At 36.6% G+C, this 16,509-nt stretch overlaps 1 protein-coding gene across 1 annotated transcript; it reads left to right on the top strand.

Moving 5' to 3' along the window:
* The first annotated feature begins 4,590 nt into the window (after positions 1–4,590).
* On the top strand, positions 4,591–6,901 carry LOC133819782 (F-box protein At2g02240-like). The gene is made up of 3 exons (XM_062253119.1): positions 4,591–4,974; positions 5,127–5,245; positions 6,287–6,901. Exons 1-3 carry the CDS (start codon positions 4,714–4,716, stop codon positions 6,699–6,701), a joined length of 795 nt encoding a protein of 264 aa, XP_062109103.1. The 5' UTR covers positions 4,591–4,713; the 3' UTR covers positions 6,702–6,901.
* Positions 6,902–16,509: the final 9,608 nt, after the last annotated feature.

The raw sequence follows: 16,509 nt of genomic DNA, 5'->3' as shown, positions 1-16,509 counted from the left end.
CAGTCCGAAAGCTGGTGTGATCCTCATCAGGGGGATGCATGCTAATCTGGTTGTAGCCTGAATATGCATCCATGAATGAGAGGATCTCATATCCTGCAGTAGCGTCGACCAGCTAGTCGATCCTTGGGAGTGGGAAGCAGTCTTTTGGGCAGGCTTTATTGAGGTCTGTAAAATCCACGCAGGTTCGCCATTTGCAGTTAGGCTTGGGAACCAGCACTGGATTGGCGACCCACGATGGATAAAATGCCACCCGTATGAACTCATTCTCCTTTAGCCTTTCGACTTCTTCTTTTAGGGCTCGTGATCTATCTTTATCGAGCAGCCTTCTCTTTTGTTGCACGGGTGGAAAGGTCTTGTCTATATTCAGGACATGGCTGATTACTGCAGGATCTATTCCAACCGTGTCTTTATGCGACCAGGTGAAAACCTCCTGGTTTTTTTGCAAGAATTCCACCAGTGCGTGCTTCGTGGTAGGCTCTAAGCTTTTCCCAACCTTTATAATTCTGGTTGGGTCTTCTTTGTCGAGTTGGACCTCCTCCAGGTCCTCGACAGGTCCAACATTTTCTTCAAAATCCCCAAAGCGAGGATCCAAATCTCCATCCTCACTTTGGGCAACACCCTATTTGGTGACTTCATCACCGGATTGGGCTTGTGTATCAACTGCCATATGCAACCTATCTAAGGTAGTGCTCCTCGGCGTTCCACCTTTCGCCTTTGTAATCGAGGCGTTGTAGTACTCCCTGGCTTCCCTTTGGTTTCCCAAAACGCGTCCTACCCCCGCGTCTGTTGGGAACTTCATGGCTAGGTGCCACATAGAGATGAAGGCCCGCAGATCAACCAGTATGGGCCTTCCAATAACGACGTTGTATGCCGAAGGACAATCGACCACTACAAAAGTGGCGAGTAATGTCCTTGTTGCAGGCGCTGTACCCGTCGTTACTAGGAGTTTGATCAATCTGGCTGGGGCGAGTCCTTCTCCAGAGAAGCCGTATATCGTTTGATTGCAGGGCTCCAAGTCCCTCACAGACAATTTCATGCATTCCAGTGTTGATTTATACAGGATGTTCACTGAACTTCCTGTATCGACCAGTACCCTCTTCACCATCATATTGGCCATCTGGATGTCCACGACCAGCGGATCGGAATGTGGGAACCTAACATGTTGGGCGTCGCTATCAGAGAAGGTTATCCCTCCTTCTTCTGACCGAGCCTTTTTTGGCGCACGGTCCTCCACAGTCATCATCTCGATGTTCTGGTCGTGGCGCAGAGTCCGAGCATATCGTTCTCTGGCCATTCCGCTATTTCCCGCGAGGTGCGGGCCTCCACAGATGGTTAAGAGTGTTCCAGTCACGGGGCAGGCTGTAAGGGCGGCGAGCGCTGGCGCGTGGACGCCTGCTCGTTGCCAACCGGAGCTTCTCGTTGGGAATTTCCCAAGGCCCGTACGTATCTTCTCAAGTGTCCTTATCTAATAAGGAACTCGGTTTCGTCTTTTAACTGGTTGCATTCATTAGTGTCATGTCCGTAGTCATTATGGTAACGACAGAACTTGGTGGTGTCTCTTTTCGAAATGTCCTTTCGAATGGGCCCAGGTTTTTTGTAAGGCACACTGGAACTTGTGGCCTGGTAAACCTCTCCCCGAGACTCAACGAGGGCAGTGTAGTTGGTGAACCGAGGCTCATAACGATTACTCTTGGCTTGTTTGTTGTCGGAGGTGGAAGGCTCGTTATACGGCCGTTTTCCACCATTCTTGCCATTACCGTTGCCGTTCCCGTTACCTTTGCCGTTAGGTTTGGAACCATTGGCGGCTTTGGCGGGTTCGGCAGCCTTCTTACCCTTGTTCGAGGGCTTTCCATCATCAGTAATGGCTTCTTCGAGCTTGATGTAGCGGTCAGCTCGGTCTAAAAATTCTTGGGTAGTTCTCACTCCTTCCTTTCGGAGACTTTTCCAGAGGGGAGAGCGACGTTTTACTCCTGCGGTTATGGCCATCATCTTCCCTTCGTCCCCGACCGTCTTCGCTCCAGCTGCGGCTCGCATAAAACGTTGGATGTAGTCTTTCACTAACTCCCCATCCTGCTGGCGAATTTCGACTAGCTGGTTTGTTTCGGTCGGGTGTACACGACCAGCATAAAACTGTCCGTAGAATTCCCGTACGAACATTTCCCAGGAAACAATGCTTGTGGGAGGGAATTTGAAGAACCACTCCTGCGCAAATTCAGAAAAAGTTGCAGGGAAGATTCTGCACCGAGCGTCTTCGAACACTTTCTGAATGTCCATTTGAATTTCAAACTTATTGACATGCGAGACTGGGTCTCCATATCCGTCAAAGTTTGGAAGCGTAGGCATCTTGAATTTGCTAGGAGTTTTGGCGTTGGCTATCCTTTGTACGAATGGAGTGCCTTTCCTCCTATCGTGGTCGATGTAAGAAGTCCTTCCCCCGACCAGCTGTTGTACTGCCTGGTTGAGGGCGTCTATCTGGGCCTGTACAGCGACAGGAATCGCTGTGGCCTCTGTTGCTGGGGGGACGTTCTCGCCATGCCTCTCACGGCGATCATTGAGTACATCTCTCAGGTCCTCTTCTCTTCTCCGCTGCTCGCTACCCCCGAGCCGGTCGAAGACATTATTTTGCCTGGGCTGCCCCCCAACATCCTATCTGTTTGGTTGGTCATCTTGAGGTACCTGGCTCCTGCCTTTACCTCTTTCTTCATTCCTCCCTCCAGCATTTCCTTTGCATGAGTCGGCCTCATTATATCCGTGGCCATCTCTGAACCTTGACTGGCTATGGTGAGATTGACTGTTCCCTCGATGTCCAATCCTGGCTGAACCGTCCCGAGCGTTAGAAGGTGGCCTGCGCTGGTCGTGGTGTCCTCGTGCATCATCGTGCCGTGGGGGACCCCGGACCGCAGAGCCTAGCTCTGAGTCCCTCCTGTGGCCAGGAGGGTAATGACCTCTGTTCGGTAGGTTCGGCCCATCATCCCTACGGCGTCTAGGGATGCGAGGCTGATGCTCGGCCCTATTCTGCCTCTGTTGCGGGGGATTACCCCGAGCAGCTTGGGATGGTGGCTGTGCCTCAGGATCCAGTGGTACATCATCATGGTGCATCTGAGGCTGTTCGGGCCTTTGCGGACTCGAAGGCTGGATCGGTGGACTTGGATCAGGACCCCTCTGGGGCGTCCCATTCACAGGTTGGTCAGGCTGCGAGGCAGGTGCAGCCTGATTTCTAGCCAATAGCAAGGCTGCTTCGAGGGCTGCCATGGCTTCGTTCTGGCGGCGGTCCACCTCCGCCTGCCTTTCGCTCAATTCTGCGCGCTGCCGTTCAATCTTCTGCTGCTGCCGCGCCATAACTTCAGCGGCAGTCTCCTGACTGGCTCTCAGACTAGCCAGTTCTTCCTGCAACGCGCCCAGGGTACTCTTCAACGTTGCATCATCCATTTCTTCCTCCTCAAAGTCCAGTTGTGGTTCATCCTCTGCCATGCTTGCAGGAGGAGGAGGAGGTGGCGGGTTTGACGGTGCAGCGTCGGCCGCTTGTCCAGTTTTCTTTCCAGCCTTCGCCATTAGTTTTCTCAACAACGATAAATCAAGCTCTCAATGAAAGCACCAGAATGTTGACCCAAGATTTGGCCAACTGACACGGAGTCAGAATATGCTTGATATGAATGAATGTATGAGAAGAACGTAATGACGAAAGTAAATAAGACATAGTATTTTATAGTGGTTCGGCCCCAGGATCTGGTAATGACCTACGTCCACTTAGACTGATATTGATATAAAAATCAGAAGAGTAATCAAAGAACTAGGGTTCAATGAGTTTCACTAATCTCTGAAGAACAATACAATATTGCTAGGAGAATTACTATAGTCTCAAATGATTCAAAAGCCAAAAAGTCCCCTCCCTTGAGCTATCTCTTGCTATTTATAGGCTCAAGGGGGATTACAAAAGATTGTTACAGATATTCTTTCATGAATAATCGGATACTCAGGAGATTGTGTGAGATAAATTCGGGATTCACAAAGATCTTCCCATTAATGTTGCCTTGTATGCGGAACTATCGATCAGACTGGTCGCAGGTAAGACAAGTTCGTACTGCTTCTAATGTGTCTTCTGGTCGATACTCTAGCAGAACGTTTCCAGGTGTCGGCCACGTGTCCAGGGATCACTTGCCACGTCACAAATGCAAATTTTTTGGATAACAGGCTAAACTTATAAAATTCATAACTAGTTCTACGAGTTTCCTACTAATTCTCAGCTTGGACCAATATCCATAAAAACTAAAATACTACAACATAAGATAATACTATCTATGCTACACTTGTGTTTTGATAAATTATTTTTTGGACTTTGTGTTTTGTAAAATGGTTTAAATAGACTCATAAACCTAATTTTAATGAATAAAAAATTAAATATGACAACACAATTATAATCAGAAAAAAAAAACAGTATCCAAACAACAAGTGAGACAAAATTCAAGTCCAAACAATATATAAACCCTAATTAAAATGAAATTATTAAGAAAAATGAAAGGGAAAGATTATGACAAGATCAGATCAACAAGTGTTTCATTATATTGATTACTACATTATCCTCGTACTCGTCACTTGACTTTGACTCCATCAATTCTTAGAGTCTTTTTTAAAAGAAAAATTATTCTAATACTCAATCGGTCTTTCCCAACATTTTTGATATTCCAAGAAAAAAGAGAGAGAGAGAGAGAGAAAATGGAGATCAGCCAGTTACCAGAAGAGTGCATCTCTTTGATAATATCTCTTACATCCCCAAGAGATGCCTGTAGATCAGCGTTGGTGTCTCCTCTGTTCAGATCAGTTTCTGATTCGGATGTCGTTTGGGAAAGATTTCTCCCACCTGACTACCAAAAAGTCATCTCCCAAGCTGTCGTTTTTCCTCAAACGACATTCACCAAGAAAAGCCTCTACTTTCATCTCTCTCACTATCCGATTCTCATCGGCGATGGCAATATGGTAATTAACATCACCTCCTCTTCCGATTTGTTAGTCTTTCTCATAACAAGGGTTTTATTATTTTAGTAAAGTATCTGTATATGAATGATTGATTCAAGGTCTTATTATTAACAGTCTTGATTTTTGTATAATTTTTATTTTGTTTGGGGCAGAGCTTTTCAGTAGAGAGAGAAAGTGGGAAGAAATGTTATATGGTAGGAGCGAGAAAGCTTGATATCGCATGGGGTGATACGCCTCAATACTGGAAATGGGCTTCTCTACCTGACTCTAGGTAATCTTCTTCCTCACCCTTAATTCTCTCCTAATCATCGACTAATTACAGGTAATTTCCATGAGTAAAAAAACCTCAAAACATAATTTTTTTTTCTTGTTGGTGTTGGTGATAATCTATTATGATTTGAGGGGAAAGGTGACTAGGACTAGTATTGTAGATTCATCTTAAAATCAGGTTTTAAGTGAAGTAATATTTTTCTCTATAAGGATATTGTTCTTACCATATATTTTCTATATTTCACTTTTTTCACATCTAATAAGTCCCGCCCGTGCACATTAGAGTCTGAAAGTGTGGACATTATGAATGATTTTAGTGAATGTTTGATAAAATGCCACAAGATTGACTAAGGAATATAGGACATTACTAGGCTGGTCATGAAATTTGTGGGTATACACGCGGTTCAAAACAGGTGCAGTGGAAGTGTTCTTGATACCATATTACAATTTGAGGGGATTGAAGTTCTATCTTAAAACCAATTGATATTCGGTAGAATAACCCAGATATTGTTGTCTGCATATATTTTCCTTGTCTAAACTTTTTTCACATCTAATAGAGATAACTTTTTTGATATCGTAATTGTGGTTTGAATTGTAAAGCATAATGCTAAAACAAATAGACCTTGACATTAGTGTGGTTCTTGAACATTAACTAGATCTTTTGATGTACCAAACACCATTATCTCATAATCATAATCTTAATTTATAGATTAATTATTTGTTTAAATCATCCTATTAAAAGTCCTATATTCTATTTCTAGTTTAAGTTGGATTTTAAATTTTACACTATAGTGGTGAAAAAAAAAACAAAGTGGTCTAATGAGCGTATAATAAGTTATGGCTTGAGAGACTTGGGAGGAAAAGTGATTACTCGTTTGATGGAGAATCGATACCGTTTCAATCATAACTAATGATGTCTTCATAAAGTAGAGTTACATACTTATTCTTCCAACAAAATTAAAATCTGTTTATTTTTTCCTATTTTAAACAAGGTTTCGATCGATATTAATTGACTGATTAAGTGCAACATTATGGTTTACAGGTTTCTCGAAGTGGCTATACTCGAACACGTATGGTGGCTTCATGTGACTGCAAAATTGGAAACTGAAATTCTCTCCCCAAAAACAACTTACGCGGCCTACCTTGTGTTCAAACTTGAAGAAAATCAATACAATTTCGATAGAAGACCTGTTGAGCTTCGTGTTCAATTAGAAAGAAGAGAAGAAATGGAGGGTTTTAATGCGTTCCTAGATCCTTCGTCTAGAAACAACATCAACATGTCCCTAATTCCTCGAGATAGAGGGGATGGGTGGAAGGAGATTGAGATGGGTCACTTCTTCAATGAAGATGGAGAAGATGGTTTAGTGTTATGTACTCTCAAGGAGGTGAGTTGTTCTATGTCTTGGTCTGGCCTCGTTGTGCAAGGAATTGAGCTTAGGCCAAGAGCTGCAGCATAGAGATATTTATATCTATACTTATACATGCATCTCTTAATAAGTTTTCTCTTGTTTTGATGCTATTTGTGTATAAAATTTGGTTGTCTATTCATTGTTTTTCTTGTACCCTTGAATGCCAACTCTTTATTTTGGAAAAAGAAATAGAAAGCGCTATGTAATTGTTTGTTAGTGTCCATTTATAAGAGCAAAATTTCACCTCACTGCAATTTCTTTAACATGTCACCTTGAAGAACAATCATCTGTAAATTATTAAATTTTTGTATGATAAATTCTGTAGACTAGTCATTACCATAAAAAAAAAGTTCATAATTTTAAGTGGAAACAATACATGTCGCCAACTGCAAAATGAAAGAATAATCACTAATCGGTTTCCAAACGTATTGGTCAACAGTTGACTCCAAAATTAAATTTCTTGATAATTATAATGAAATTATTGAGAAAAAAAATGAAGAGAAAGATATGCAGAGCAGATTGACAAGCGTTTCATTGTATTGATTTTATATATTAATTGACTTTGACTTTGACTCCAATTTTTATAGGCTTTTTCAAGTCTAACCCAACATTTTTTATATTTCAAGATATTTACGGTGAAAAAAGTTGTCATTGTAAAATATATAGGAATAATAATATCTTTACAAAGAGAATGATTACTCAACTTAACATTAATTAGTTTTAAGAAGAAGCCTCAATTCTAGTCCTAGTGCCCCTCAAATTGTAATATGGTATCAAGCGCAGGTTCGACTTCCACTGCACTCCACTCGACCTCGGTTTGTGTTGGATTCTATGACCTGTTTTAGATGACGTGTATACCCATAAATTTTTCGACCACCCTTGTGATGTCCTATTATATCTAAGGTCGTTCATAATGTTCACACTTTCAGGCTCAAACGTGAGAGGGCGTATTAAATGTGAAAAAAGTCTCACATGGAAAATATATAAGAATAACAATATTCTTATAAAAGAAAGTGTTACTCCACTTAACACCAATTGATTTTAAAATAGAACCCCATTCTTAGTCCTAGGGACATTTCCCCCCTCAAAAACAGGAGAAAATGAAGATTAGCCAGTTACCATAAGAGTGCATCTCTTTGATAATATCTCTTACATCCCCAAGAGATGTCTGCAGATCATCGTTGGTGTCTCTTTTGTTTAGATCAATTGTTGATTTGGATGTCGTTTGGGAAAGATTTCTTCCTCCTAACTACCAAAACGTCATCTTTCAAGCTGTCGTTTTTCCTCAAACGACATTCACCAAGAAGCGCCTATACTTTCATCTCTCTCACAATCCTACTCTTCGGTGATGGCAAAATGGTAATTAATCTGATACTCTCATTTCCTCTTCAAACTTAATCATGAGAGGAGTTTTGTTATTAACAGTCTTGATCTTTCTATAATTTTGTTTTTGATGAGAATACTAATCTTTTTTTCCTTTTTTTTTCTTTCTCTCTTCTAATGAAAAGGATCATGTTTTTATATAATTCTTGTTTCTTGTTAATCATTTTTTTTATAATTTTTTTCTCTTTGAGGCCGAGCTTTTTAGTAGAGAGACAGTGGGAAAAAATGTTTTATGGTATGTTGAACGTAGATTCAACACTGAGACTCGCAGATGCAACAAATCTGGAAAACTCAAATATAAACCAGAATTTTGTTGAATGTAGATTCAACACTAAAATTCACAGATGCAACAAATCTGGAAAACGTAAATGCAAACCATAAATCAATTCAAATATAACTTAATTCAAAAAGTTAGAGTGCAAAATGAAATAGAAAATTAAATAATGGAAAGAACACATCGAAATTATTCTGGTTCAGCAACAATTTGTTGCTTACATCCAGCAGAGTTAGTCCATTATAAGGATCAAATTACAAGAATAATCACAGAGATCTGAACTCTTCTTTGAGCAACTATTTCTTGAGTACAAAATCCTAGCCAAGGCTTCTCTTGAACTATACACTTTAAGAACTCAAACATTCAGAAAATACTCTCTCCTCACGGATACAGGTCTCTCACAACTCTAAAAAATGAATCAACCTTTCAAATGAAATAAATGACTAGGTTATATAGCCACTTGACACCTAGACAACTTATTATTGTTACAACTGAATAATAGCTGTCAAGTTTGTTGGAGTGGAGGTTGCAATTGTAGGTTATTAATAATATGTTATAAACATATGAAAATTTGTGAGAATTACTCCACAAATCAACCTTCATTCTTACAATTTGAATTTGAATATTGATGAGTGGACATCCTAGCTGAGTACCCTCTTAATTTCTTTCCAAGTTGGATCAAGTTTAAGCAATGCCTAAACTTGTCCAAAATGATTTTTGAAGTCAAAACAAAAAACTTCATATATTCAGCAATTAATGAGATGAATGTATATAATATATATATATATTCGTATGCCAATAATATATGTGTAAAAATTCATGACAAAATATATATCAAAACAGAGGTAAACAAGGCTCAGATGCCAAATGTAAGAAAATTTATCTAGTTGCATAACAATCTTATAGTATGCGGAATAGACTATATAGGTTTGTCACAAAATTAAGGAGGATCGTTAGAGTATACCTCCAGCTATTGATTTTGATGATCTCGATCTAATAACTTTAAATATGCAAAAAGAAAAGAAAAGAGTATTAGTTAGGGTAAAAGATTTTCAAACTCTCACTAGCTATTTAGATGGAGTATCAGAATGAGCGTTGAGCTTGGGGACCAGAACCCTATATTTATATAGGTGAGACATTTCATCAATGTCTCTTCCACAATTGATGTCATAATATTTGAAAATCAATGTGATATGAAATATTAGGTAACTCAATATATGGAATTGAGTAACTGAATTAATACTGGCCATATTGAGAATATTTGTCAATTAATATCAATATTGACTTTAATCATAATTAATTAGAATTATGATGTGATATTTTATCTGTTGATGTGACAGTATCATGTGTAGAATAATTAACAAATTTGCCCTCAGAATTTTGACCGCTACCAAATTGTGTCATTTTTATTAAAAAATATATATTTTTTCTTAAAATATTAATTAAATCCTTAAAAAAATTAAAAATCTAATTAATAACAAATAACTCTTTTTTTGTTACTTTTTATTTTCTTTTCGTTTACAATATAAAATAAATATATTTTAGAATGAAAAACTAAAATAAAGAAAAAACTTTTAAATAAAGAGGAGGACGAAAAACGAAAGAATTAAACAAATAAAAAACTTTTAATTTAAAAGTAGGAGGGCGAAGGGGAAAAACTTTGTTTTATGATTTATTTTTAATTTTTATTTTAAGATATATTTATTTTATATTGTAAATATAAAGAAAAAGTAAAAAAAATTATTTGTTATAAATTAGAGTTTTAATTTTTGAATATTTGAAAATTTATTTAATTAATTTGAAACTTTTGGTATTGTTTATTTTCTTAACTTTTTTTTTTTAATTTTTAAGAATTTAATTATTATTTCATACATGAGGAGATGGTGGTGATGATATCGTCATATATGGAAGACTTTTCAATGTTTATCACTCATGAATGGTTAACATAAATCATTAAACAAGTTTTGATGAGAAATGATTATAATGATGATAAAAATAAATAAATAAAATAAATAATTTCGAATTTTTTAGATTAATTAGGTAATAAACATTAGTTGGAAAAATAATAGTCACATTAATTATTCCCATTAATTCCAAAATGATTTTTTTCTCATGGAATAGATTAAAGGAATTGATCAAGAATAAAGAAGGAATGAAGAATGAATATTAAATAAGATTTTTTTTATTCTTTAGTTAATAAATCTGTGACTGCCATTAGGGGTGAGCATTGGGCGGGTTGGTCGGGTTACAAGGCATTTTTACCCGTCCAATGTCATAATCGGGTTAGCAAAAATGACCCGTAACTTGCCAAATTAAGAAATTTTTTTTTTTAAACCGTCCAATAATTTGGGCGGGTTGGTCGGGTTAACCCGCCCAAACCGAAATGGGATTTTTTGGGGCGGGTTGGGCGAGGGTCGGGTTGGGCGGGTTGGTCGGGTTGGGCGGGTCAACCCGCCCAAACAAATTATTATTATTTTTTTTTAATTTTTTTTAAATTTTGTAATTTTTTTTTTAAATACTAATACTAATAGTGTGAAGTTTATCTTTTTTAACTTAAAACAATATTTTAAATTTATAGTAAAAAAATAAAACAAAACTTAATTAATTTATATATATATAATGCTTAATTGGGCGGGTTGGGTTATATTGGGCGGGTTGGGTTATATTTTCAACCCGCCCAATGAAACAATTGGGCGGTTTAAATTTTGGTCGGTTTATTCGGGTTGCGTTTTTTGGCGGTTTTTTCGGGTTGGTTTGGGCGGATTATTCGGGTTGGGCGGGTTGTAAAAATTTCTGCACAGCCCTAACTGCCATGTCATTAGGTATCTCTTCCAAAAGTTTGAAAAAGTTAAAATTTATTTTTAGAAATATTAATTAACAATTATAAATATGGACCATTGATCTTAATCCAATGACTCTATTCATGAGTAGTAACCATTAAGAGTGCCTCGTCATATATATATATATGTAAATAAAAAGAGAGAGAGAGAGAGAGAGAGAGAGATTGGGACTATTAATACTTTTGGGATGCTTACTAGTGTTGACATATATTTTAGGGTTTTTTTTTTCTTCAGATGTGTTCCTCATTCTTTATACTTTATAATACTTAGGTCTCAAAAGTTGATTTTGTATTAGTTAGGTCCCCAACATGTTCAAATCGTATCATTTAGGTCCATAAATGTTATTTTTGTTTTTTGTTTTCTTTTAAAACACATAAAAAATACAAAATAAATGGTGAATCATTATTAAAATATTTGGCCATTTAATATATGATAATAACAAATATGACATGAGAAAAAAATATTTTTATAGCATTTTTAAAAATATTTAATATTTTTATAAATTAAATTAATGTTTTATTAAAAAAAATATTTTTACATACATTGTTGTTTTATAATTAATATTAATAACTACATTATCTCAATTATCTTGATATTATCAATTTTTATTATGTTTATGCTTTTTTGTTACATGCATTTTTAAAAAAAAAACTCAATAATGTATATAAAGTTATTTATGTGCATTGTCAAGTGGGTCTCAGAAGCTCTCAAGAAAGGTCAGGGCCTGTTGCGAAAATTAAGCTACGCAAGTATACGCAATCGCTTTTGTAGTTTATTCCGGTAAGACCGATATCGTTCCCACGAAGACTGAATTATCAATTACCAAATAATTAATTTTTAGTTTCTATTTGACTAATGAACCTAGATTTTTGAATTTTTAAAACAAGAAAATATAAATAAATAAAAACGGTAGAAATCAAATAATAACAAAAACACAAGATTAAATTCACTGTAAAATAATTAGGAATCCTAATCTTCTCTACTATCCACTCTATTATTATTTAATTTAATTGTTACTATAATTCTTCTCACTGAAACGATAGGAATACAAAAGTGTTAACTATTCGAATGAAGAAATAGAAAACTCAACCTAATGTGAATTCCCTATATTTCTATGGTCAATTCCAACAATAGGAAGCAATGAATACAGCCATACATCACATAAACCAATTTGATACTCTCGTTCTAATTTGAAATCTATGTCTATTCAATTTTAGCATATTCAAATCTCACTTTTCAGATTTTGATTCAAATTCATAAATCATATGTAAAAGGTGATTAATCAATTACATAAACAATAAACACAAACTGAATAGATTTCAGATGAAGAATAAATAGATAAATGCATTAAATCATAATAGAATTTCAAGAGAGTCAATTAGAAATCCTAAACAGAAATTTAGTTCATGTTTATCATTAAGAAATCCATATACATGAAATTAACATAAACTAAAATTAAAAAGAAAAGAAAAGAACTCTAGATGATCAATCCAAAGCCTCCTTAGCCTCCTCTCTCAGTCTAGATATCAAAAAGTGCCTCCTTCCCTCTCATTTATCGTCATTTAAACATAATTAGTGTTTTGTTAAACATGAAATAACTAAAACGCCCTTAATTAAAAATCTGCGTTTTTCTCTTTTTCAGACATATCTTGCGGTCGCAGGATGCCATTCCTGCGGTTGCAGGATTGCTCTAGAAATGCAAAACTCCTCTGAAGTTGCGGCCACAAGACACTCTTCCTACGGTCGCAGGAAGTACTCCGAAACACATTTTCCACCACTTTTTGTCATTTTGTCTATGTTTCCACCATGTTTCTACACCTAAGTCACCTAAGTCCTTCGACACCTGAAAAACATACAAAAACAAACGTAAAACAGAACAAAACAAAACAAACACCTAATATTTTTCCTAAAAAAACCCATAGATAAATGAGTCTAAAACTCAGTTATCAAACTTCCCCAAACTTAACCGTTGCTCGCCCTCGAGCAAAGAAAACAAAACTTAAGAAAAACTAAACAAACAAACACAAACACTAAACAAATGAATCAAGATAACCACAATTTTTTTTAAAAGCCTCAAAATTAATGAATGACAAGCATATATATTTTTCGAACAATAACTGACAAGTAATCCAGATTTTCAATCCAACCACTTCTTCAACTTACCTTAACCCATTGATCATTTTTTTCTACTCAATCATGAACTGTAAATAAATCATATTTAAAATAATTTACACATGCTGAACTCTCACCATCAATCCATCAAATCCCAAATTTCCATATGCTTGCTAACTTATTATTCTCCACTAATATAAATCAATGCATGTTCAAGAATCAAAAGGTCTTTTAAAGCTTGTATTGAGAGGCTTAGGTAAAGGTTGATAAGATAGTCATTTAGGCTCATCTATACCATAAGCACATAATCCAAACAACCCAAACCTGATATCTACATTGTAATCCAAACACCCCTGAATTTCCCTTTATTTTCCAAGATTGAGAAGAATTCACACTAATTGTATCTTTTTTTTTTTTTTTGAATTTTCCTCTCAATCTTTTATTTTTCTATTGTCACAACCAAATCAAACAATAACACCCATTACAATTCAATCCCCATTTATATGTTTATATGCTCATGGTATAGATCAAGGGAATGAAAAATTTATAATGAAGTGTTCAATTAGGCTCAACATAAGTGGTTAACAATAAGAAGTTATACTTTTAGTCTCAAAAAAGGGTAACTAAGGATAAATTAATCAAGGATGGCTTGAAAGGCTCAAACGTTCCAAAAAAAATCGCCTAAATCATCTTCCTAAACAAGCATTGTCTATGATTTCGCCTCAAATAGTAAGCAAGCAAGTTCTAGAATTTGTTCATACATTCTTTCCACATTCAAAATTCAGCAAGTGTAAATTTATTTAAATGCAAGAATTTACCAATCATGATCAAATATTCAGTGCTACAATGAATTAAAGTAATCCAAAGAAGTGGTCAAACCAAGCACACGGATTTTTTTTACCATCAAGCATATTTTTCTCGAATTATATTACAAGTCATTCACTTATTCTCATCGGCTAATCATTGTTATCTTGATTTGACAGACTCTCTAGACACCCTAACACACAACACAATTAAAAATTTAACAAAACACAAAACACCAAACGAAACAGTTACTTGACTCAACTAACTATTAACACAAATAAGAAAATCCTCCTTCCCCAAACTTATCAAAAACATTGTCCCCAATGTTTAAATAAAAGCTAAGGAAAGGAAACTTACCTGACTCGACTCAGGATGAAGGACCGGCCTCGTCATCCCCCTCAGGTGGAGGATACGGAAAATTAGGGGGTTGTGAAAATGGTGGAAATCCACATGTGTCAATGCCAAAATGAGTGGCGAAAGATTGGTTGTAGGCATATTGGTTCTACGCCACACTGACACTCCACAAGTGGTGCTGCTGGAACTGTGACACAAAAGTGTCTAACCTTTGGTTGACATTCTGAGGTCTTGGTGGTGGACGAGCAGACTGACTTGAAGTACCTGCACTAGGATCAGCTGAAAAAGTTTTGACCTTGTTAATCTGAACTAAATCATAAACTAGAGGGGGCAATTTCTCCTCTAAGTCATTAATGGGGACCCCTGCTTGCAAACACAAACTAGTGATGAGGCTAGGAAAATAAAGCCACACATAACCAGTGACACAACACTCATTTAAATTAGCACCAATAATACTGCCAACATCTATAGATTTCTTGTGTAAAACAGCATACAACAATATGGCTTTACTAGGTGTGACAATGGTAAAGGCTTCGGTGGGTGTCAGATTTGAACAAATAAAATACAACCACACTCTTTTCTCCCTAGTCAATAAATTGAAAGGAAACCCCACTCGATGAGTGCCATTGAAGGTCCATTCAGTACCTGGCGGGGTTAAGGCTTGCAAGATAGTGTCCCAAGTACTCTCCTCACAAAGTTGGTCATGTAAGTCCCTATATTCATCATTTTCTAAGGTAGGCAATTTGAAAATTTTATTGATATCACTTCTGTGAAATTTCACAGTTTTGCCCCTAACAGTTGCTTCCCAGGTATAGTCATGATGAAAAACCTTAGCATAAAATTCTCTAACTACAGGAATAATAGCCGCAATTGGAGGAGCACAGAAAACCTCCCACTTATGGGCTCTAATCACTGATGTATACTCTTCAGGGACAATAAACTCATCTTTCCAATTGGTTGCAAACCCTCTCTCTCGAATGAGGCTACGCTCCTTATCTTGAACGTACTTAGAATTGGCTGTTGGGTTGACAAACCTAGGCACATCCTCAAAAGTTAGGTCGTCCTCATTCTCTATGGGTGGGGGAGGTGGTTGACGTTTCTTAGCTTTTCCTGTGTTAGTGCGTTTTCTGCTGGTGGACATTATGACTCAAGAACCAGGACTACTCAAAAGAATGCACACTCCACCAACAATTTATTCAAGGGCACCAATTGCAAAAGTGATATCAGTGTTCAATTTATAAAATTCTCCACTCAAAACAAGCACAAACAATGATCAATTCCTTCAAATTTCAAAAGCCCCAAATTTACACCTTATAATAAGAAAATGATAAAATTCTCCAAATAAATTGAAGACCCAATGAAATTGAACATAAAAATAAGCAACTATAGTTCTCAATTTCACCAATGTCAATTCAATTTCACAAAATCACAAAGAAAAATTCGGACCCAAAATTAGGTCAAAATTTCCCAATTGCAAAATCAAAGAATCTCAATACACATGCAAATCCACCCACATGCAAAATTATTTCAATAATATCTTAAAAATCCAGAAATAACATATATTTATCAAACACTATACAGAATTTCGGATTCAAGAGATTAACATGAACAATTTTCTTAACACAATGTAGAAATTAAAATGAGAAAGAGGAAGGAGACTTACAATGATAGATGTTAATGGTGAGAGAGATGAAAATTAATAGAAGAGAGTGATCCTTACAAAACCTTGGAGTTGGATGGCCTTTTGAAAAAAAATTGAAAGAAATGAAAGAAAGAAATTGCATGAATGAGAGAATTTGGGGAGGAAAAGAAGATGAAAAGGAGAAAATGCAAATGAAAATAAGAGGAAAAATCTGATGCAAGTATATATATATTTTTATTATTTTTTTTTTTTTAAATGATGAATACGGGATCCTGCGGCCGCAGGACACCATTCCTGCGGTCGCAGGAATGTCCCCATTTTGCGTGCAGCTCTGGACCTGCGGCCGCAACATGGTCATCCTGCGGTTGCAGGATTGCTGTATTTTCGCCCAGCTCTCTGGTCCTGCGACCGCAGAAGGAAATTCCTGCGGTCGCAGGATTACTCTAT

The sequence above is a fragment of the Humulus lupulus genome, chromosome 2 (genome assembly GCF_963169125.1).
Source record: "Humulus lupulus chromosome 2, drHumLupu1.1, whole genome shotgun sequence".
NCBI classification, from domain to species: domain Eukaryota; kingdom Viridiplantae; phylum Streptophyta; class Magnoliopsida; order Rosales; family Cannabaceae; genus Humulus; species Humulus lupulus.
Note: the sequence above shows the minus strand (reverse complement) of the source record. Positions and strands in the feature narration are given on the sequence as shown.